The sequence below is a fragment of the Rosa rugosa genome, chromosome 4 (genome assembly GCF_958449725.1).
Source record: "Rosa rugosa chromosome 4, drRosRugo1.1, whole genome shotgun sequence".
Classification (NCBI taxonomy): domain Eukaryota; kingdom Viridiplantae; phylum Streptophyta; class Magnoliopsida; order Rosales; family Rosaceae; genus Rosa; species Rosa rugosa.
Window position 1 is genome coordinate 44,804,597 of NC_084823.1, and position 22,819 is coordinate 44,827,415.

General features: G+C 38.0%; 1 protein-coding gene across 1 annotated transcript; it reads right to left on the reverse strand.

The window, feature by feature from the left end:
- Positions 1 to 1,937: 1,937 nt before the first annotated feature.
- LOC133706806 (lysine-specific demethylase JMJ17) lies at positions 1,938 to 16,173 on the reverse strand. Its single transcript, XM_062132354.1, has 34 exons — positions 16,027 to 16,173; positions 14,518 to 15,941; positions 13,299 to 13,356; positions 12,834 to 12,956; positions 12,176 to 12,233; positions 11,939 to 12,075; positions 11,016 to 11,174; positions 10,836 to 10,922; positions 10,507 to 10,689; positions 10,174 to 10,326; positions 9,895 to 10,086; positions 9,723 to 9,788; positions 9,233 to 9,328; positions 8,921 to 9,007; positions 8,612 to 8,728; positions 8,314 to 8,521; positions 8,165 to 8,229; positions 7,863 to 7,921; positions 7,639 to 7,770; positions 7,386 to 7,545; positions 6,973 to 7,308; positions 6,339 to 6,521; positions 6,178 to 6,239; positions 5,200 to 5,278; positions 4,697 to 4,840; positions 4,455 to 4,588; positions 4,130 to 4,244; positions 3,970 to 4,043; positions 3,722 to 3,866; positions 3,399 to 3,548; positions 2,947 to 3,042; positions 2,770 to 2,865; positions 2,491 to 2,690; positions 1,938 to 2,396 (listed from the first exon to the last, which is right to left on the reverse strand). Exons 2-34 carry the CDS (start codon positions 15,858 to 15,860, stop codon positions 2,147 to 2,149), a joined length of 5,547 nt encoding a protein of 1,848 aa, XP_061988338.1. The 5' UTR covers positions 15,861 to 15,941; positions 16,027 to 16,173; the 3' UTR covers positions 1,938 to 2,146.
- Positions 16,174 to 22,819: the final 6,646 nt, after the last annotated feature.

The following is a 22,819-nucleotide window of genomic DNA, read 5'->3' on the forward strand; positions in this document are numbered from 1 at the left end:
TTTTGAGATTATTTTTTCTTTTATCAGAGGAAGGATTTATTTTTTTATTTTTTCTTTTCTTTATTCAAGATGAGACTTAGAAACATTAGTTTGTTTAACCAAGCCTTACTAGCTAAACAAGTATGGAGATTATTGGTCCATGATGAACGAAGCTTGGTGTCCAGAGTGATGAAAGCAAAATATTTCCCTACTTCAAGTTTGTTGATAGCAAACAAAGGCAGGGATACTTCTTACACATGGAGGTCACTTTTGTGGGGTAGAGAGTTATTATGGAGGGGTATCCGTCGACGGATTGGAAATGGAGAAACTACGGGGATTTATAGTCACCCCCATGGGTACCGAGACCCGTAAGTTTCAAACCGTACACTCCGGCAAGTGTGGCATTGGATACTCCGGTAAGCTTTTTGATGTCGGGGGCAGGAGGATGGAATGAAGCCTTTATCCGAGAACACTTTGTGTCCGGGGATGCGGAGGCAATTCTTTCCATTCCACTTCCGGGAAGGCAACAATCGGATAGGTGGATATGGCATTTCACAGCAAAGGGGGAGTACACAGTTTCTAGTGGCTATAATTTGGCTATAGATATGGAGTTGAGAGAGGAAACAGTTGGCGAAGGATCTGATATGAAGGTGATGGAAAAGATGTGGCAAAGGCTGTGGAAACTAAAGGTTCCAGAGAGAGTTAAGATTTTCATGTGGCGGGCTATGAAGGATATTCTCCCACCCTAAATAGACGTCACATTATGATGGATGCATCTTGTCCACGTTGTGGATGCCAAGGTGAGACAAGTATTCATGCTCTCTTTAATTGTAAGCATGCAAAAATGATGTGGGCCTTATCTCCTTTCAGTAGTATCATTTCTACTTGGAAGGAAAATTCTGTCATGGAATTCTTTGACCATGCCAGCTGGGTACTTGTACAAGAGGAGCTTGATCTGTTTGCTTTTATTATGTGGAGAATTTGGCATGATAGAAATAAATGGGTGTTTGAGAATAAAAGATTTGATGCGCTCTATTCGTACAAACTGGCAAAGAGTAGTCACGATGAGTCTAGAGCAGTGATGATATCCACGGGTAGGGGAGCAAAAGAGAAACAAAAATGCTGGAAACCTCCTTCACAAGGCTTTGTTAAGGTGAATACTGATGGTGCATTTGTACCCAATAACAGAGTTGGTGGTGCCGGGGTTGTTATTAGAAACAACAGAGGGGAAATCGCGGTGGCAAGAACCATTCCTCTCTTTGGTGTCACTACTCCTAGACATGCAGAGATTTTGGCAATCTCATGTGGGTTACAATTGGCGTTGGAGCAAGGGTATAGTGCTTTGGAACTTGAATCGGATGCTCAGGCAATAATACAAGCAATTCAAACAGATGAGGAGAACCTTGCAATTGACGGGCACCTGGTGGAAGTGATCAAACTATTGATGCGGCATTTTAGTACAATCTTTTGTGGCTATATCCCAAGGGAATGTAATAGAGTTTCCCATGAACTTGCAAGTTATGCTATTAGGCAGCGTAACACTTGTACTTGATCTGATCAGTTGCCATTATGGCTGCTGGAATGTAACCAGGCTGATATAAGGGCCTAGTTTTAGAATTAAGGATGGCTGTTCCGTCCTCATGTAATCCTTGATCATTTTTCAATGAATTCCAGTTTCTCAAAAAAAAAAAAAAAAAAAAAAAGATGAAAGACTTGAGAAATGCGGCAACGACAATACTAGCTGGGGAATTGGGGACTCGTATAAAGACGTTGTCCTCACAAGTCACAAGTGGCCATGTGTGAAATCCGAGTACCATGTAATAATGTGGCAGTATATACTAAATCTCCATTGCTGATACAATCTCATTTGCATAAATTGAACTTTGCATTATAATTGTTCTCTGTTATAACGTTTAGCTAATACGACATTTGAAGCAGTTATCCACCCTGATTCAGAATTGGGAGTAAAAATCTCCATTGCTAATCCAACCTCAATTGCAGTTGCAGTTATATTATCAAAACCCTACCCGCGGCCAAGCACGAGCAAGCAACTCAAATGATTTTTGTTTCCCTATTGAATAAGAAATTAGGACTATCTAATTGAGCTAAAAGCAATTATAATCAATGAATAAATTAAATAATGGCTAAACATTCAATGCCCATGTACTCATTGTTGCAAATGAGAAAATAGAGAGAGACTATCAAGCTCAGCTCGTTTTTTAGCCGCCCTTCTGAAAGGCTTCCGATTTCGCCACCATAAACGGTCTATCCCACTAGAAGACCTAAAAACATTGGCGTCATCTGTTCTTGCAACCATCTTTTGTGTTGCAATAAACTCATCTTTGTTTGGGCTCATCCTGGGCTTTGTGTGCTTAGGAGAGGGTGTTTTTGGTTCTACAAATTTGGCATCAGCACATCTGCATAAGAGTACAGGCAAAACAAGTTACTGAAAAGACACGAAGGTGTAATAAAAATAGGACGAAGGCTACATTTTACAGGGATCAGTCTGACCTCTCACTATCAACTACTGCTGATGAAGACAATGTTTCTGCTAGAGGCTCACATGCAGGGCAAATGTAAACCTTCGGTGTGGAACGTAATTTCACACAACCAAAGTGATACCACTCATCACACTTGTCACATGCAATCATTGCTCTCTTATCATAAGGCTTTCTACATATGCAATAAAGCATACTCCGATCTTTCAATAGCTGCACCATCAAACATAGTTTTGAGCATAGTTACTACAAAAGCGAGGACACACAAATAAGAAAAGGCCAAGTCTGTTACCTTAAGTTCCTTCTCTACAAGAACAGGTAAGTTTTCACCCTCAGAAATAAGTTCAAAAACTTTCTCCAGAGGGAGAGCCCCAGAATCAGCAGCAACCTGTGCACATAAAGAACAGCACAAAATAAGAGAGAGACAGAGACAGAGACAGAGACAGAGAGAGATTAGCAATGCTCTAACCTTCTTAGCCTTATCTGCCCACTGCAAGCCACCGCACTTCAGTTCCGTAAGTTTTTGCTTAAAGTAATCTTCAGGTGGAATGTTCACGGCCACTCTCTACCACATATTGCAAACAAAACTCGGCGTCGTGAACACATTAGAGCACAACATAAATAATTGCTCGAACAAAAACTAAACCACATACATAATTGCATTCTAGCTTTCTTAGGAACTATACACAAAGTTTAGGGTTTGTACAACTTAGTATAGTGTGGCTCAACTTCCAAAATATGTTTAATTTCTATCCATATACTGGACATAACAAAGAAACTGTCGACCAATTCCAAGTCTTGTGCCAACCATTATACTAAAATTTCAACAGATAGTATTACGGAATTGTTGCACAAGAAATACATTTTGAGAAATAAGAACTCGCTTTAAATTAACTAATACCAGCAGGCTGCAGCATATACCTCTTTTAAATGCTGTTGAATCTGTTGGATTGTCGGCTTTTGTGAACCCTCGAGTAATCTATGAACTTTGACTTTCCACGAGTATCTTGATATTGCCAATGTAAGGTTGCAATAACCTTCATCGTCATAAAAACCTCCCAACTCTATGGCCTGCATAACAAACCAATTTTTAATCAGAAGGCATTCAAACTTTTGCCTATATGGCAATTCATTTCCCATCAAGAGATTTTTGATGTGGTAAAAGATGGCAAATGGGGTAACAGAGGGAGGGGTACGTTCTTTAAAGAAAACAGTTGTACACTATAACAAGCTCCTTCAGATACCTTTAAAGCAGTGGCTAGTTTTTCAAAGAGGACACTCAGATCTTTGTCCGAATAAGCTAATGCAAAATCCACTATTCCTTCCAAGTGTCTCTTGCATACCCGAGCTTGCTTCAAAACCTCTTTCAACATCTCTCTTTCTTCCATACTGTAAGTACATAATTATAGTGAGAATTCCTGAAGCTTATTGTGATGTATAACTAAACAAATCGTTATTACTGCAAGAAGTGCTTCATAGTAGAGTTAATTACCAAACACAGAAATCCTCTTCATCAGATAAGAGTTCAATAATCTTTTGCAGTGCTGGACGAACTCCTCCAAATCCCTATTCCACGACATAAAAGGAATCTTAAAATACATAGATACAACCATACAAGTTCCTTCCAAAAGTGATTAGAAACCAACACATACCCGAGGACTTCCTCCATTTTGCAAAGTTCCAGATACTAGATACTGGCAACACAGGCACACATATGCTGACTGTTTCCCATCTACTGTCAAAGATCCTAAGCACCGCAACTGGTAGCTGTTCATAAAAAGATATCGATTTGTAACAGCGGAAAAACTCTAGCAAGAATTGATTTCTTGTTTAAAATTTGCTTGCAGCAAGAATATATGATTTAAGTGCAAAAGTAGGATTCATGTATCAACTACTGTCAAAATATTAAAAGTACTAATAACAACATTTTAAAGTCAAAGAACCTGCCAAATAACAGAATAACAATAAATACCTTACCATTCCTTGCACAAAGAACAGGTAAGAAACTCCTGATCCAGAGAACCAATGGAGCAGCACGCATAAGAACCTTCCTCTTTCAAACCATGTGCCTTGTCATATATATGCATAGATCTATCCAGATTCTGTCGTATCTGTGAACCATTAAAAACAGTTTATTAAGTATCTAGGTTGGTTCTTGTTGACTCACAAAGTCATAATGCAGACATATAAAAATGGAATAACAAATTTTAATTTGAAACCTTTTCTAGAGAACCAAGCAGTGAATTCTCCTCCACAATCCTGAAAATATCCATGCATTGTCGCTTCCACTTCTGAACCCTTTCAACTTCAGATAATATTGAATCTAGTTCTGAGCAATAGAAAGCACCAGCAATCCCAAGCTCCTGCATGTAATATTAGATACATTTGGAATTCATTCATGTCAATTACATAAATACTCTAAGAAAGGAAAATGCAAAAGCTTTACAACAGGTCACCAAGCCCAAGTATTGTACACTTCAACAATCATAGATCATGAAGCCTAAGAATAGTACACTTCAACATCCAAATTTGTTGCATCGAAAAGAAAGTATCTGCATGACTTCAAGATTGCCACTACCTACCCAATAACCAGCAAGGGTTTGGTCTAATCTTACTATCCTATAGAAATAGTTAACCCATCATTACAAAATTACCAAAAAAAAAAAAAAACAAGTAATCTGAAGCAGTAAATCATGTACATGCACATGAATAAATATAATACCTTTAGCTGTAATATAACAGACCAAGATCGTTCCCCCAGCCTTAGGCTGAAAAATTGATGCACTTGCTCTAGCCAAGACCTACAACACAGATGATTTGATACTTAAGAAAATGAAAGTGAAGATCTTTTCAACTATTGAAAGCCACTGAGTAACCTGAATATAACCAAAGTAATTGTATACCCCAAATACTAAGATCCAACGGTCATATTGATCAAGAGGATTAAAAAGGTGTGACGGATCACTTCAGGAAATAACAAGATATGAGCAGACACGAAGCCACTGGCTCAAGCAGTACCCTAGAAGTTCTAAAATACAAGTTTTGAGACTGGGTAATTTTAGTGTTCACTCTCAACAAATTTTATTTATTTTTAAGAGAAACGAATCCTTCAATGTTATTAAATAATAAATATCAAAGAATTGCTACTATATCGATTATATATTGAACCACTAGAATCCAATGTCAACTATTTCTATCACAGCCGCCAGCAGAACCAATATAATCTTACCAAATGAATAAATAAACTTTGGAAAGTAAATAAACACATAATTAGAAAACGCATAAACATCCCCTCACAGATGACATATAATTGGGAGTCCTCAACACACCCCCTGCTGTCATACCATTCAGAAATTAAAACTCCCAATTGGCAATGGATGGAGATCTTTTAAATCTTTTACTAGGTTTTATATTCCCGGTTTGGGATGCTCTCAGTTAATAGATGCATTCTCTCTATGTGTCTAGTGCTTAAGATATAGCTTCATTCATGCAGCTCAAGAGGAATCATCAATAGATTCTGCAATAGCTTGGACTTGTAGCAAGCATGAATTGCATAGCTACTTATCAAGGTTACAAAATTATGTAATGCATGATAAGCAATGGAACAATGTGTCCAAAGTCCTCCAATTGAAAAATTAAGTGATTTCATTTAACAATGTAAAGCGAAAATAAAAAATAGGTCAAAGACATGAATACTTACTTATGTTTCTCAATGGCAGTTTCAATTTGAGTAACTGTCAGAGGGAAGGAGATACTAATACTCTGCAAACATAAAAGATATAATTTAGTTACTTGAGTATTAAATCATCCAGGTCAGTTGAGTTAAATACGAAAAAGCAACCAAAGGAGCAAAGATTGCACCTGGGAATCAGTAAGAACTTCTTCAGCTTCACTCAACTTGCATCTTGTAGAATTCCTAGATGCAGAAATAATCTTTGTAGCTTGCCTAAGCCATTTGACTCCTTCAAACAACAAGTCACAGAGTGCACCAGAGGCATTGGTACAACATGAAGTCTCCGCATCACTCATCAAACTCTCAACATCCTACAAGGAAAAGAAGTCACTGTAAACTTGCTAATCTGAAAGACATGTAATAAGATAATCAAACTACCAAAAACGAGAAAGAAAAAGGAACTTCTATTATACATTTTGGCAGTTAAAACACACAAAAACACAAACTGAATAGCCTGATGCATACAGATGGCATACATCTTCAACCATGCAAACTAAGGTGGCATAATAATGGTGTTATCATTTGAATGTTGATCTATAGCAATTGTCGTTGGAAGTTTAAGGCAAAAAGTTGGAGGATAAAGTCATGGGAGTATTTAAGTCTGGTGAGATCTCTTATAAGATAAAATGCATTCAGTTGAGAAATATAAGGCTTTTGAATGATAACTAGTAGATAGGCATCAAACCACGTGTTCACTTTATTGACAGATATATCACAAGCATGAAAAACAAAATTGATTGTTACAGGAATAAAAAGTTTCACCTCGAGAGTAGGAGCAGCAGAGCAGAAAGAGATAGCCTTCTTACACCATTGCAGCAGAGAACAAGCATCCTTGAGTTTTGCAAGCTCAACAAAGTCAAAAGCAAGAGATAAACCAGTGTTTTCCATGGATCCTATTCTTCCAAGTACATTTTCAATCTTGGAAATAAGTTCCTCACTTATCCCCTCACCAATGGTCGTCATATCCAATAGGCATCTTGAATCGTGCAGTAGAGAGCAAGCATCATGCTCCCATTCCTCACAGTTCATCAAAACAGTCTCAAGAATCTTAATTTCTTTCATAGATACTTTAAGATTCTTTGACTCAGAAATCAACTCCTGCAACATTAGAGCATATTGTTATAATCTAAAGCTTACCAACTTTTAACAAAGAAAATAAAGTCTACGTCAAAAACCTTCAAGGTGTCAACTTTCAGCAAAGAACTTGAGCCAGATTCCAACGAAGAACAATGCACAAGAAACGGCTCAGATCTACTCAACCAGGCCATAGCCTTTGATAGTGCCTCCTTGACATCAAGGAGAGAAGGTAAAGTCACATGTATGTTTTCCGAACTCCTAAAACATTAAAGTCACTATTAGAACCAGCAAATTAACTTATCCATGAAACCTCAAGATGATAAACAAGAACATTTAAAGTATGTGAAAAACCTAAGAACATCCTCAAAGTCAGAAATTTGAGCTCCATGTGCAAGAATATATTTTGCTCTTTCCTCCCATTGGATGGCAGCATCAAGTACTTTGGACATATCAACATATATTTGTTCTCCCTCAATATGTAAACTGAAAGGGACATACCAATTGAAGGAGGGTCAATGCAAAAACACATCAGTTTTACTCACACATAACAGGAATCAAGGGGTAAAGAGGCATACCCTTGTGCATCCACCATCACTTCTTGAATGAAGTCCAGAGACAATTTAGATTCTCGTGTCTGTATTGATGACATGTAACATATACAAAGTGAGCACTGGATTGAAGTTCAAGCACAGCAAAGTACGAAAAGGAAAAAAAAAAAAACAGTGGAAAAATAGAGCAAGGGAGGAAGACAAAACATGAACTAATAGTAAATTACACTGTAAAGAAAACACAAGAGCAGGGAGAAAGGAGTGGGAGCCATGGGTAAACTAATAGAAAGAGGGAGGAGGAGAAGAAAGATGAACTAATAGTAAGTTACCCTCAAAGCCTTTTCCCTGCACCGAGCCTTTTTCAACTCAAACTCAACTAAAGGCATCTGATCAACTGATTAAAAAAACAAAGCTACTGTTAGCTATAATATCAATCTATTCTTATGTGACTACTGACAAAGATAGCATTTGCCACAACCTTGGATTTTCAAAGTTGCCCCATCCTTTAGAATGTGCTCTAACTCATCAACTACATTATGTTGATCCTCTCTTTCATGAACTTTCATAAGAACAGCTTCAAAGCGAGCATTCCAAGAAACAGCATCAGTGTGGTACTGCCTCAAAAGCTTCAACTCTGGTATTTTGACAGTAAAAGCATCCCATTCTAGAAGAAGCACCTCAATATCCTGCAAAAGCCCTACCTTTATAAATACGAGTACTTGAAAATACAAAATAAAAAATCTATGGGGGGGTAACATATTAAACATTTGTCTAACCTTGAGGTTAATAGGACCTTTCAAAATTTCAACACATTGAGCTCGACATGATTCAGCTTTCCCTACTATATCAGAAAGCATTTCTATCTGTGGGAGTTGAACTTCGACTTCTGGGATCTGTTTATTATAATCAGTTTTTTCAGATCACCATGGATAAAGAAAATAAAAAACAACCAAAAAAATTTGTATGCATTTGATCACTGTTTCTGACAATAGATAAATAATAACAATAATAATAAAGAGTCCAGAAATTGAAAAAAGAAATAACATAACCAAATTTCAGCTAAAAACAGCATTTTAAAGTTATACCTCCAATTTCAACTTGTAAAGAACATCAAGCTCAATTGCAGCAGGCTGTTTCTCCAAGATGCATTTTGTTATGCCTTCTATCCAAACCTGCCCCGATGATAAAGCCAGATTATCAACATTAGTTTGCCATAAGCTGAAACAATCTAGTAATTCAGACCAAAAAAAAAAACAATAGAAAAGAAACAATCTACTAATAATACTTTGTATAACTAGTAGTCCATTACAAACATTAGCATCCATACTGTTGCGAACTCATCATAGACGAGTCAATCAGACAAGTTTTAGAGCAATTTATAATCTGAAGTAAATTACCTTAGCAGATGAAATTTTCTGTTGTAACCTTTCACTTTCTTTTACATAAATAGGGAACTCACAAACTCTGTTGTACAACAATTCCAACTCAGGGATCTGCAGTATACAACAAATTTCAATCCATTATGACTGAAGTAAATCAGACATCAGAATGTAAATGAATGGTGCTATCACTTGACAGTTTTATAAGCTCTTGCAATATAATCATATAACTATTACGCTCTGATCTTGAATGAACTTAGAATGACACAAAAGTTCATCTTTAAAATATTGTCAAAAGATGATATGTAGACTGAGAAGGGAGAGAAAGTAGGAGTGGTATACAACATAGGAAGAAAGTTAAGTGCAAGAAAAAATTGAGATTTGAACTAAGAGTCTAGTGGTTGTTATTACTCTTTTCTAAACTACCACGAATAAAAATAGGGTTTCACTTAATGTATTACTCAATATTGATATTGATAAAACAGCATGCAACATTATATAGACATACTTTTGGGCATGAAGACATAGCAGTATTGATTTCCTCTATCAGTATCCTTGCCTTTTCAGCATAATCCTGTATAAAAGATAAACAAACAAAAAGAGCACATCTGGGTAAGTTCTACAATGGTACACCAAGGATAAGATCAAAGTAAAATTACAACTACTCACTAAACTGTAACCTTCAAAATAAGATGCCCAGGCTCATCACAGGGCAACAAATCAAAACTCAGCAACTCATTGATATATTCCAAGTGAATCTTCTCTATATCTTTGTCGCGATGAGATGACCAACTTTCAATTTTAGGTACAGACTTTCTCACACCCTCTGCCCATTTCCGAGCTTCTTTCAAATTATTTGCCATTTCCCGAACCTATATTCCGAATTTAAAGGAAATGAAAATCATTTTGGTGAAGTGAAAATTTGAAAGCAACATACGTAAGTAACAATTACAACTTACATTATTCATCTCTGAACCAGCCCAAACAAATTGTTCAGCTTCTTTCAATACAGTAACATAGTCTTCTCTGGAAAACCGACTATGGAAAATCTTGGATGAGCGCAACAGCCATTTGTCCGCAAGTTGGGCAAAATTAACATGACCACCCTTGACCTACACACATTACATGGTCTCAGAAAACTAATATGCATTCAAAAATCCATGTACTAATAAAAGAGGGCATATGAAGCAGTTAGGCGCCACATTGGTTTATTAGCTTACTTGGAAACAAATGTTTAGCACCGCATGAACTATTAGCATTTAGCAAAATAACATTTATTAGATAGTGTATACCTTTTTTGTTAAAGCAGTCGGTTCATTGGAGCATTGGAGTTGTCTTTTTTTTGTTCTACTTTGTGTTGTCTCCTCACCACAATGTTTATCCATTGCAAGCACCAAGTCGTGCAATTCTGCAAGTGTATGGCGATAATGAAGACGGAGTCTGCTGGATTTGCATTCACAAAGACGTTCCGAGTGCTGCACAAAAGGCAAATATTTTCAGTTCAACACATTTCTTAAATTAGGGTGAGTTTTTGGTAAATCAATGCAAGAGTGATATGAACTGGAAATATAATTTATGTTAAAATTGACCTTCCGCACAACTGAGTCTGAGAATCACATACCTCCAGACATACAAATGTGGATGGTCGACAACGACAAACCACACCAGAGAGGTAAAGATATTGCTGGCATATAACGCACGTAGGATCCTACAAAAAAAAAAAAAAAGTGGGAAACAGATATAAATATAATTGCACAACATGATTTCAAAATACAACGTCTGAATGCACTGTGGCAAATACCTCCTCAGTACCAACATATTCAGGGAACTTCCGAGAAGACATAAGAGATGATTTGGTGATTCCTTTTTTCCAAAGGCGCTCTCTCCAGGTTTTCTCCTTGTTACATATTCTTATCAATTCTTTCTTCAAATAAGATGATACTCTGCTGTCACAGTCACTCTGCTTAAACCAAATCAATATTAAGCACATGACACGTACAATCAACTTACTTAAAGGCAGAGCAATAAACCACCTATAGTTATAAACTGATGATAAAAGAGAGACACTTTTGAAGCATTTCTATGAGCAGCAAGGAAAAAAAAAATTGCTACTCAAAACATGGCATACAAAATATATTAATAAATGTAGGCTAAGTAACCCTTGGGCTACCCCAGTCCACACTACTATGACTTCATTCAGAAGACGTACAAACATCCAACATGAGCCTACATAATATAGCCAGTGAGTAGCATAAAACTTGTATTTTAGAACAAAAGCTATATGCCAAGAGGTCCAAAATAAAGGTTGTCTGGTAGGACAAAACTAACATATAGCAAACAAACAAGCCTTGGAATTATTTTGTATTGTTCATCGTCCCATAATATCATAAATTGTCAAAAGTTGCATTTGAGGATTGAAATCCATTTGGAAACATCAGCAGCGAATCATAGAAAGCTGACCCAATAATTGAAGCTTTCCCAAAAACACAAAATGTGAAGGAGATAATATTAATATATACCACAACAATTGCTTTGTCTTTTTAAAGAAACTTAAATAATGAATTTTGATGAGCGAGTGTCAAGTATCAATTGTATGCATATGTATACTGAACAAAGGAAAAATTGGAGTATCCATCACCTCCAAAACAGGCTTGTACTCTTTAGTAAATATCTGTTGAACCTATTTTAAACGAAAAGATATTTGCATGTCAGATAATTAACAACCTTGGCTAGCACACAAACGAGCTCCTCGTGAGACAGAACTGCAGTTTTATGATAAAGCTGATAGAGCCCTGCTCCAAACCCACCATGAGGTAACCAGTCAGCAGGGGCAAAATTGACAGCCTCTGCACAATTCAAACCTGGAAAAGCCGAAAGCCAAAGGGTTACCCCTGCATATGTGAATTAACTGGGCACCATCTCAATTGATCAATAGCAACTTGTAAAACTAAAATGGTATACCAAGATTAAAACCTCCATGGTAAGACCTGGGGAAGGTGATGACAAAGTTTCCAGGCTCCTAACAGTATTAAAGAGTCATATCAGGTTTGAGAAAAATACACCATCAAAAGTTAATAAAAATACAGAATAAATCATTTACAAATAGAAGATAGAGGATAATATACATCCGTAAATTTTGAAGGGAAACCATTGATACTGTTATGATGTTAAAAATATAAAAAAAAATAAAACAGAGAGGATAATATACATTCCTAAACCATTGATACATTAATAGGGATAATATATCTGGTTCATGCAACCTGAAGCAGGCTGCTTGGTTCTAACTTCCGTAACAACACAAACAAAACAGGTTTAACAACTTCTTAGTTTCTTCAAAATTTTATAAATTACCGTATCCTCATTTCAGTACCTCACCGCTTTTCCTTAACTAGAAGAAGGGAAGTAAAAAATAATAATAATAATAACGAAGGAAGTCTCCAGGACATGTCTATTTATAATTGCAATCTCTAGCAGCACAAAAATGTAAGTTCTTATTGCTTTTCTCTATTCATATTCTTCCCAGAGAAGAATTGAGATCAGCAATCGTCCTTAAACGTCTAAAAAAAAAACAGAAGAAGAAGATGAAGAACAGCCGATAAAGAGTTCAAAGTGCTCAAACCTGTAGGACGCTGTATACAGGAACTCCATTCTCTTGCAAAACAGATGGATTTAACATGGTGACAAGCTGAAAGAGCAAATCAGGTTGTGCATCAAAAAGATCAGGAAGACTGTTACGCATCACCTGCAGAAAATGGAAACTATAAGTCTTAAATGTGACAAAACTTAAAACTTAATACAGCCTTGGAAAGAAACAACTATTAGGTTGGCACACGATGAACCGCCACAAAAAGTTCAACAAATGAAAGATTAGATTAATCAAAGATTCCCTACAGAAAGAAGTGAGAGGAACAATGGAAATAAAATAAAGTTCATTCCCTTGCCACAGAAATAAATTCTAAAAACTAAGAGGATACATAAATAAAACATGCAAAAATTTACAGTAAGGATGCTATTAAATGATAAATAAAAGTTATTCTAAGAACACAATCAAAACCCTGAACAATTGACACAATCAAAGAGATACCTTTTCAAAGGCACTGGCTTCACTACCAGGGACGCTGTACCAGCATTTGGGCTCTCCCCTGAGATCACATTACAAGAGTGAATACTATAACAGTGATATCACATCCAGAAGAATAAAAAGGTACAGGGGAAGATCTAATAACCAAAAGTGATGTGTAAATTTGAATGTTCACATGCCAAAATTTGTTTATCAAGGCATCAATATGGTGAAGAAAAGGGAAAGATCCATACATTATGAAGAGAAAACAAAAATAATTTTCTATCATTTTCTCTTTTTTAATTGTTATATATGCAAATGTCCAAAGGCAACCAAGCTGCTCAATGTCAAGGACAAGATACAAAAGTCATAACCCATATACACTTAAACTATGAAGCACAAATTTTATTCAAGTCCTGAAATAATTTGCTTTCTTTGCCAACAGATGCAAAGCTGTTTCTTTTCCATAAACAATGAGGCTAACAATAATACTGTAAATATGGTGTCATCTTCATCATAAGAAGCCCAAATTAGACAATAGTAGAACATGACTATAAAATGAAGCCTATAAGATGAAGCTTAAATACAAGCAACCTGATGGAAAAACTTACAAATTTACAATACTTATAATCAAAGTTTCACATCAGAAACGGCATTATCAACTACAAATACTTCAACATTTAAAACTTCACAAATGAATCTATATTCATGATGACTGAGTTGCATCAGGAGTCATCACATAAGATTATTTAAAAAGTGTACACTAAATGTGCATATGATTCCACGAAATGTCCAGTTTCCTTTCCTTAGCTTGAGCAAACAATTTTGTTAGAAACCTTCCTAAACCATTTTTGTTTAATTCTTTTCAAGGTAGAGCATCAACAGGTGAACAGAAATCAAATAACACTACTCTTGTGTGCTTGGGTTCCTGAAAAGTCAAGTTTTGTTACTGAAGGAAGAAATATCTCCTTCTCATTCCCTTTTCTTTTTTTTCTTTTTTTGTTGTTTCTTAAAGTTTACTAATCATACTCAATTCTGTGTGTTTGCCACATATCTCTCCCTCTCTTCTCTCTCTCATCACACAGACACACACACAAGTGGTAGTTGGCATCTCATCTTGCTCCACAGAATGTGGACATTCAAAGCCTCTCATGAGCATCTAACAGATAATTTATTATGCATTTAAAGCCAAAATGATCTCAATTATGATAATAAATAGTGCATGAGGTACAACAGTACATACCAGTGATGATAATTCATTGAATAAAAACAATGATCTTCAAAATGCCAGCAAAAAGATGAAAACAGCATCCCAATATAGAGCCAAGGCACCATAACACCAGTAATGTTATTATGAACAGCTCTAAGAACTGATCCTTTCAACTTGGGCAAGTTATTGAGATTCCATGGGCTACTGCAATATTCATCCCATATCTTGGCCTCAACTGACTCTTGTCTCTGGTCATTTACACGCGGAAAACCGCTCCCATAAATGGAAGTATCCAGGTCGCTGCCATACATAACTTCAACCTCACCGATGGAACCCTCCACAATTTCCCAGAACTTTTTCTCTATTTGCACCCGAGACGCATGTCCTGGCCCAAACCATTTCTTCTTGGCCCGATCAGCCACGCGCCTAAAAGCTTCCAGTGATAAACGCTTTCCGGGCACAAAACCAAAACAATCTTCATCGGAATTCAAGCAATCTAGGCAGTACCAATTCCCTGACGGGATCTGTTTCAAAGGCGGGGAGAGACAGTATATGTGCCACCCCTTATCACACCTATCACACAAAAGCATCACTTCCCCATGCAACCCACTTCTGCATTGCTCACATATCTGATCATGTTCCTCCTCTTCCTTCTTTACCTTTCGAACCCTAGCCCTCTCACCATCGTTATTATTTGTTCGCCTCCTTTTGGAGCTAGAACATTCAGCATTATGTTCACCCTTCTTCTCCTCCTGCAAACCCCTCTTACAACCCCTACCCCCCTCTTTATTCAGCTTATTATAATACTCCTCATACTCGAACAAATGCTCCAGATACAACTGATGCAACACATGCTTCGAACACTCAGACACCTTCCTCACCGGCCTCACAAACCTCACGACCTCCCCCCACTTCTTCTCCTTGACAACCTTATCATACCCCCCATACCTCTTGGCAGCATTAAACAGCTTACACAAATCCAACTCCTCCCCTTCAAAAACCACCTTCCTCCTCAACCTCTTCCCACAATGATCCTCCAAAAACCTATTGTACTCCAACTCAAAAGTCTTTGAATCACACGACGCAGGCCTCACCTGCAACTGGTGAATGGCCTGCGTCTTCGTCGGAAATGTAAACGAATCCAAGTCCAAAGCAAATGGGGGCTTCCAGCTACTCGGCGGAACTATCCTACAAATCCCGTAGGACTCAGCCTCAGCCCTGATCTTACATATATACTCCAAAGGATCCCTAAACTCATCCTCACTAGGGTAATACACAGGTGCAGATGGTATGGTCAACGACGAAGAAGACGATGAAGCACTCAAATTGGGCCCCACCACCCCCTTCTCCACAGCCCTAGGTCTTCCTTTACCCATCAACACCCCAACTCATCCAACACCACATACATATATATCTATCTATCTATATATACACACACAGTCACACTTCCTAGCTTCCTATACAAAAATTAAACAAAGCATGAATCAAAAATCGAAACCCTAAAATCAAACAGAGTGGTGGTTTCTAGGGTTTGCAGCGTACCTCTTTTGTCTTTTTCTTGTTGCAGATAGAGAGAGAGAGAGAGAGCTGGAGAGAGTGGGTGTGGTGGTGAACTTTTTCTATTGCTGGGTCGGTTAGTCGTGCGGGGTGATATAAAGGAGATGTGGAGTTACGTATATGGGTCTTGAAATGGTAAAATTTACGGAAATGGAACAGTACTTTGCTTCTAAGTTCTAACTGGTTTCCAAGAAGGTTATTTTGGGTTAGATATTTTTCCAATGGGCCGTATGTTTCGTTTTAGTTCGGTTTGTTTTTTTCTGAAATGATTTGGGGGAGAAATCTCCACGCGCCGCCTGCACTGTGGGATATGGATGGGGGGTTGGATGGACGGCAGTGATGTGGTCGTTTGCTGAACGCCAAGAGTGGGAGCGTGGTTGGGTTGTACGTGCGTGCTGAATAGTTTGAAGGAAAACCGTACTGCACGGCTGGTTATGTGCACACGTGTCGGATTTCCCTGGAGTTTTTCTTTTTTTAGAGTGAATAATCAACTGTAATATTGTATTGAAGGCAGAAGTACAAAAGTTACGACAGAAGTAGTAAGAAAATTATTCCGGCCTCCGCCTAGGGCGATGGTCAGGACAAAAGTCAAAGTCCAATAATTGAGTCTGTTCACTCTGAAGCTAATGCAAGAGAGGAAAAACAGCTTCACAAAGACAGCACAAAGTAACACAAGTGATGGCTGAAGCCTCGACAGTCGAAACTGCTTAGCAAAAGAGACAGTGGCAAAAACAATAAAAGTGGTCTCATTCAAACTTTACCTAGATATAATCCTATTCCTATGGGACAAAATTTCAAAACGAGAAAAGAGTACCATTAACAAGAGAATAGCTTGCAAAGGTTGCAACTAGGTTAGAAAAGAGAGCATAGCCGGTAAAAAAAAAAAAAAAAAACAGAGAGAGAGAGAGCATTAGAGGTGTGAATTGTATACCTACAACCAATTCTATTTAATGAAAATTTTCTCATTTTTTGTTGTATTATGAATCGGGCTTTAACGGATAGTTTTTATCAAAATGAAAAACAAATCGAGATACACATAAATTATTTTATTTCTGTGCTATTTATTAGTCAATAAAATTATATGCTATATGTAAATTAGATATGGTACGAAAACCACAATCAAGAAGTTTGTAGCATTGAATTGATTCAGTCGGTAAGTCCGGACTCGGGATAGTGGTTGGATTATGTAATAGAAGCCTGATTTAACAATCTTATGGCCACAAAAGCGTTATAGATCAATTAGACCATAATCCATAAATATTTTACCTAGCTCCACAAAACTCGGACTGTTTCTTGGTCTTGAGTTTGCAAAGTTTTCTTCTTGTCCGGTGGCGCCCATGGGCGGCGGTGGCTCGCCTCGCTGGCTAGTGGCTGCTGCCGGACGGGAAATAAAATACTAGCGGCCTGGGTGCTTCTTGGAGAGAGGTTCTGCCTTGGTTTTGAACGGGTTGGCTTTGGCGACATGCTCCGGACAAGGTCTTGGGCTCGGTGGGCAGCGGTACAACGTGGGTCGAGCGACGTCAAGGCACCTCCCTGCTGGATGACGGTGATGGAGGAACTAAACGGTGGCAGCGGTGGCTAGTTGGCCTGCATCAGACTGGTTTTGGTTTCAGCGTGGCTTGCTCGGACTTCGCTGGGTGGCAGCGGTTTTTGGGCGAGGTCTGGCTGTAGGTGGCGGCGGCGGGGGCTAGAGTTTGGTTTTTGCGGCGGCGGCAGTCGGCTTCGGGTTGAGGCAGTTGACCATTGACGCTGAGGATGGTCTGGGCTGGGGTCAAACCCTCCTTTGTTTGGGCCGGTGCTTGGGCTTCTTTCTTGGGGCTGTTTGGTCTGCTATGTTTTGAGCTTGGTTTTTTTGACCTAGGCCCAACTCTATGTTAGTAACTTTGTTTACTTTCAATATTTCCCTCAGTTTTTTAGGGAGCTCTATTTCCTTTGTTTTTAGGGTAACTGTAAGTTTTTGGGCTTGCTTATTTACTATGTTTTCATAGTCTGTAGGCTTGCTTGAATAAGTGAGCATGGGTACCGTTAAATGATCGGACCTAATCTATGTATCGCTGTGATTTTTCACAAACTCTTTATCTACCCAGAGATGGTAGAAGGAGCATATGTAATGGTCCTTTCTGGCCTGAGTATTAATATATATCGACATGATATTCTTAAAAAAAAAAATAAAGGAGCTTTCCAAGAACATTAAAAAAAAAAATGCATGTACGGCCTATCCCAAGTAGGTTGGGCCCTAGTCAACCTAGGACCACATGGCCACTTAGGGTTAGTTTTAAAATCATTCCATATTTCATTATACAACATTAATCTACCAGAAGTCCTAAAATGGCAGAATCCATGTGAAACATTCCAGGGGACTGACGGACGTTATTTGCATGATCACTGACTGAGATGAATTCCAAACCAAAACTGGATCCATTGGCTCTATGGAACTGTTGTTCCCGTGAAGGCCGATTCGGGCAGTGGTGGATCAGAGAGATTGAATTAGGTCGCCGCACCATGTGTCTCAAACCCAATTCAAAGACACAATGTTAGAATACGCGATAGTATATTTACCAATAAAGTCAGTTGCTCCAAACCTCGTGAAATTGTAGCGTAAGTTTTGTTTTTTAGTTGTTTAGAGAATAGAGATATGATACCAAAATCATTTTAAACACCTTTTTTTTTTTTTCTTTGCTGAAGCAAATAAGGGGCCTTCCCCTTACTTGAATTTATTAAAAAAGTAAAAAGAAAAGAAGGAACTTAGGAGGGGGACCAAACCAAACCTCCCTACAAAAGCAACGAAAAATAAACAAGCTATCGTAACTGAAATTAGGGAGTACCCAATTGGTCACTCTGACAATGCAATAAAATAAAATATTGTTAATGTTTGAACCGCAGGCTCTAATTAACGTTGAAGAAAGAGAGAGTAAGAGAGAGAGAGAAGACAAGATGTATAGTGATTCATCTCCCGCCTTAGCGGGAAACTACGTCCACTTGAAAGTTTAACTAGTGTGTTTAGGCCTTGCGGCCCAAAGAGGATTACAAGAGATGTAAATGGGATAATGGAGTAAGTGGGACGGAGTCTCCTTTTATAGGGAAGGGAGGCTCCTTCCTTTACATTTTCTTCAATGTGGGACAAGAAGTCTCATTCTAGTCTAGAAATGCATATTGTGGAGGCATATTGGCAAGGCCGGAAAGGTTGCTTCCCGGCGAGGTCTTGACCGCTTCCGACTACCACGGGGTAGGTTATATGTCGGGCTACGGTATGCATGTTGCGGTTGGCCCCACTATGGCTTGTGGGCCCCCTAAGAGGGTGTTACTTATGCTTAGTGAGATAGCAAACTAGCTTACTAGTAGAGGTATCTACAAAGATGGTGGAGCATCCCACCACACCATATTAGGAGAAGTCGTACCATAATTCGCCAAAGCATCAACTACCTTATTAATTTCACGAAAAATATGTGATACACGAAAAGTCATTTGAGAAATCTTGTACAAGCAATTGAGCTAGCTAATATGAAATTATCAAGGGACCAACAAGGGAGACTTAATAAATTCCAGAACAAGATAAACTTATTAATTTTAATTCAAGATCTGATCATTATGAAGCACTCCTTGTTCCATGTTTTTTGAACAAAAGAAACTTGTTCACGGTCCCTTCCTCTCTTCTACTCTATATGAATATTTTTGGTGTCCATATTGTCTGTTGTCATAGAGCAAAGAATCCGGAGAGATCAGATTTTGCTTCAGCTTATTGAATTCCTACAAAGAAGACTTGGTACTTGCACCTCATTTCTCCAGAAATTTCTAAGGTAGCTACATTCTCTCTATTGTTTTGATTGACCCCTTCGACCTCTTTGATCATAATTTCAACACGTAGAGCAACGACTAACAGCTCATATCCTAGCATTTTGCATGGTTTTGATTGGATTAGCTAGACACTTGGGACTAAAATATTTTTTGTTTTTGGGTTTCTCTTTCTTCCTGGAAAACACTTGGAAATACCAAAATAATAAGAATGATGTTGATAGTTGTCTCATGTTGCCATTACTTTATCACTTTAGATTACTGAGCAGGTCACATCATGACATTAACATCCATTGATGTTATCTGCATTCCCATGTATACACATTCCTTAATGGGCTTTATTTATAAGCCGATCGTTTTATTTATATTTTCTCAAAGTAATCTAATTTTATTAATTACTGTGTCGGAAAAAAAAAAACAATTATCTTGATGAGAGCCATGAGAGATAAAGAGCGAGCGACTGAGATCACCAAACTTTAACTGTCATGGCAAGGAATTCCATAGACCCTATAAGAGATCAAACACATCTATTAGGCGTCTGATGGCCGCAGCCTAACGTCTTTTGTCGATGAGTCATCTGTTTCCGCCGAAAGATTGGTGAGTCAATATGATATTGATCCAATAGATCGTTTTTCTTTCTCTTCTGCTTGTTGGCGGCATTGGCTGATATTTCAATGTCGAAGTTCAAGAGGTTGCGGGTTTTGATCTAGATTGACTGAGCGTAAATCGTTTACTGACCCTGGTGTCTGTTAGGGGTTGGTCATATGGTAATGGCTAGACCGCTGACTATGATGGTGGGGGTGATCAATACTCTGCTTTATTCTAAAATGGAGCAAAATTTTGCTATCGAGGTGGAGTCAAGCATGGATCAATAGTCGCTGCCCGCTGGTGTTACTAGTGACGTCGATGGGCATTGAGTCAGATATAGGCGCGGTGCTGGCGCTAGTATGGGGCGACGATGCTACAGTGACATACCCTGAAATCTGGCTGATGAAGGGGACGTCAAGGAACAATGATGTGGGTATGGTTCCTCCCGCCGGTTTCTAGGTGCCCATAGAACATGGAGGGCCCATTGTCTTTACGTTTTGGCCCAAGAATGCTGAAAACTCTTGGGTTTTTTCACGGTCCCTTGTTGCAGCTAGGGTTTAGGCTTTAGGTTGGCTTTTGGCTATTTATTTTAGGCTTTGGTCCCCATTTTTGGATCTTTTCTTTTAAGGCTATGGAAGGCTTACCAGCTTTTAATCACTCTTATGAGGTTGAGATCTTTGACCCTAAGGAATCTAAATATATGAATCCCAAAGTTGAGAAACGTGCCGCTGAAAAAGTTCTGCGGTTGACCTATACAGTTCAACTTTTTGGCCCTAGCTTGAAGGACAAGGAGAAATTATAGTTTCTTGGTGGTGTTATGCTTATATATATATATATATATATATATATATATATATATATATATATATATATATATATATATATATATATATATATATATATATGAGGGCCCTTCCACTAAGGGATCCATTTTTTGGTCTTTTCTAGGGATAGGGCATTAGACCAGCTTTTCGATTACATATCGCAATCTCAACCGTTCATTTTTTAGGTCTTAATGTGTAGATCACCTCTGCAAATTTTCAGTCAAATCGGTGATCGTTAAGGTATAGAACTAGATTAAATCAATGGACGAACCGAATCTGTCCAACCTGAACCGTTCATACATATAATTGTAAATCGCAGTTTTGAATGCCTTAACAATAATCAATTTGCCTGAAAATTTGCAGAGGTGATCTACACATTAGGACCTAAAAACTAAACGGTTGAGATGCTAAAATATGATCGAAAAATTGGTCTAATTCCCTATCTCTAAAAAAGACAAAAAAAAAGGATCCCTCACTAGAAGGGCCTTGACACTGTAAGACACAAGTCCCACCATCAAGCCTGAAGGTGAAGGGTCCGCCTCTCTCTTGGTGGTGCTATGCCCATATACTATGTTTTAGAATTTTCGTAGTTATAAACTTGCTTAAATAAGCGAGCGATTAGTTCGGATATAGGTGGTCAGAAGAAGGGTGTGTAATGACCATCTTAGCACGCTTTTTAATGAAATCCACATTTTCAAAATTAATTATTGAGTCAAACTCTCTTGATTTATTTTATAAATAAAATTTCAATGATTTTAGTAAGGGGTTATTCTCAATTTTCAAGAAATTATGCTAGTTATGTTAATATGGTTTTTTTTTTTTAACGGCCACCAACGTATTGGCTCGAAAATATGATCGACTATCTTGCATTTAAAATTGGAGAACTCTTTCATGCCCTAATTATTAAGAGCGTGATATTCAAAAAATCAAAATTAAAGGTAAATCAAAATTGAAGGTGGCATAAAGTTGCTAATTGATTGTATGATAATTGCTTAAATCAACATGCTTTCCTAAACTCGTCTTAGTGGATACATTTTTGTAAGCATTATCATAATGTATATATTTTATTGGAGAAAAAATAAGTGTCTAGCCTTTAAAGGTAGAAATATATGTTGCTAGCCACTCACGCCTAGCACGCAATGATACGAGAACACATAACACTTCTAAGAAGACTCATAGAATCACCTCTTACAAGTATATGCTAACCAACCTGCAAATAATCAAGCAGTTGCACCCTCTTCCCATTAGGGTTGGAGGATAACCTTTGGAAAAAGAAAATAGGGGCAAGCCATCCTACCCCACACCAGTTTTCTTCTTCGAACCCTTGCTCGTTTATGGTGAAATGTTGCCATTTATCAAAATTGAGCTTGAAACAGCAACAATCTAATGAGGCCCACACTTGGGTGTGGGCCCCACAAGCCCAACGGTTAGCCCTAGAAAATTTGGGTCTAAACCCAATGGCTCCAGGCAACAACCTCAACACCATTGCAACCGTCGTAGGAAACTACCATGGCAATCATGTAGTCCCTGAACTGCCATTGTTAAGAGCAACCAACCCAGCCACCATAGTAACC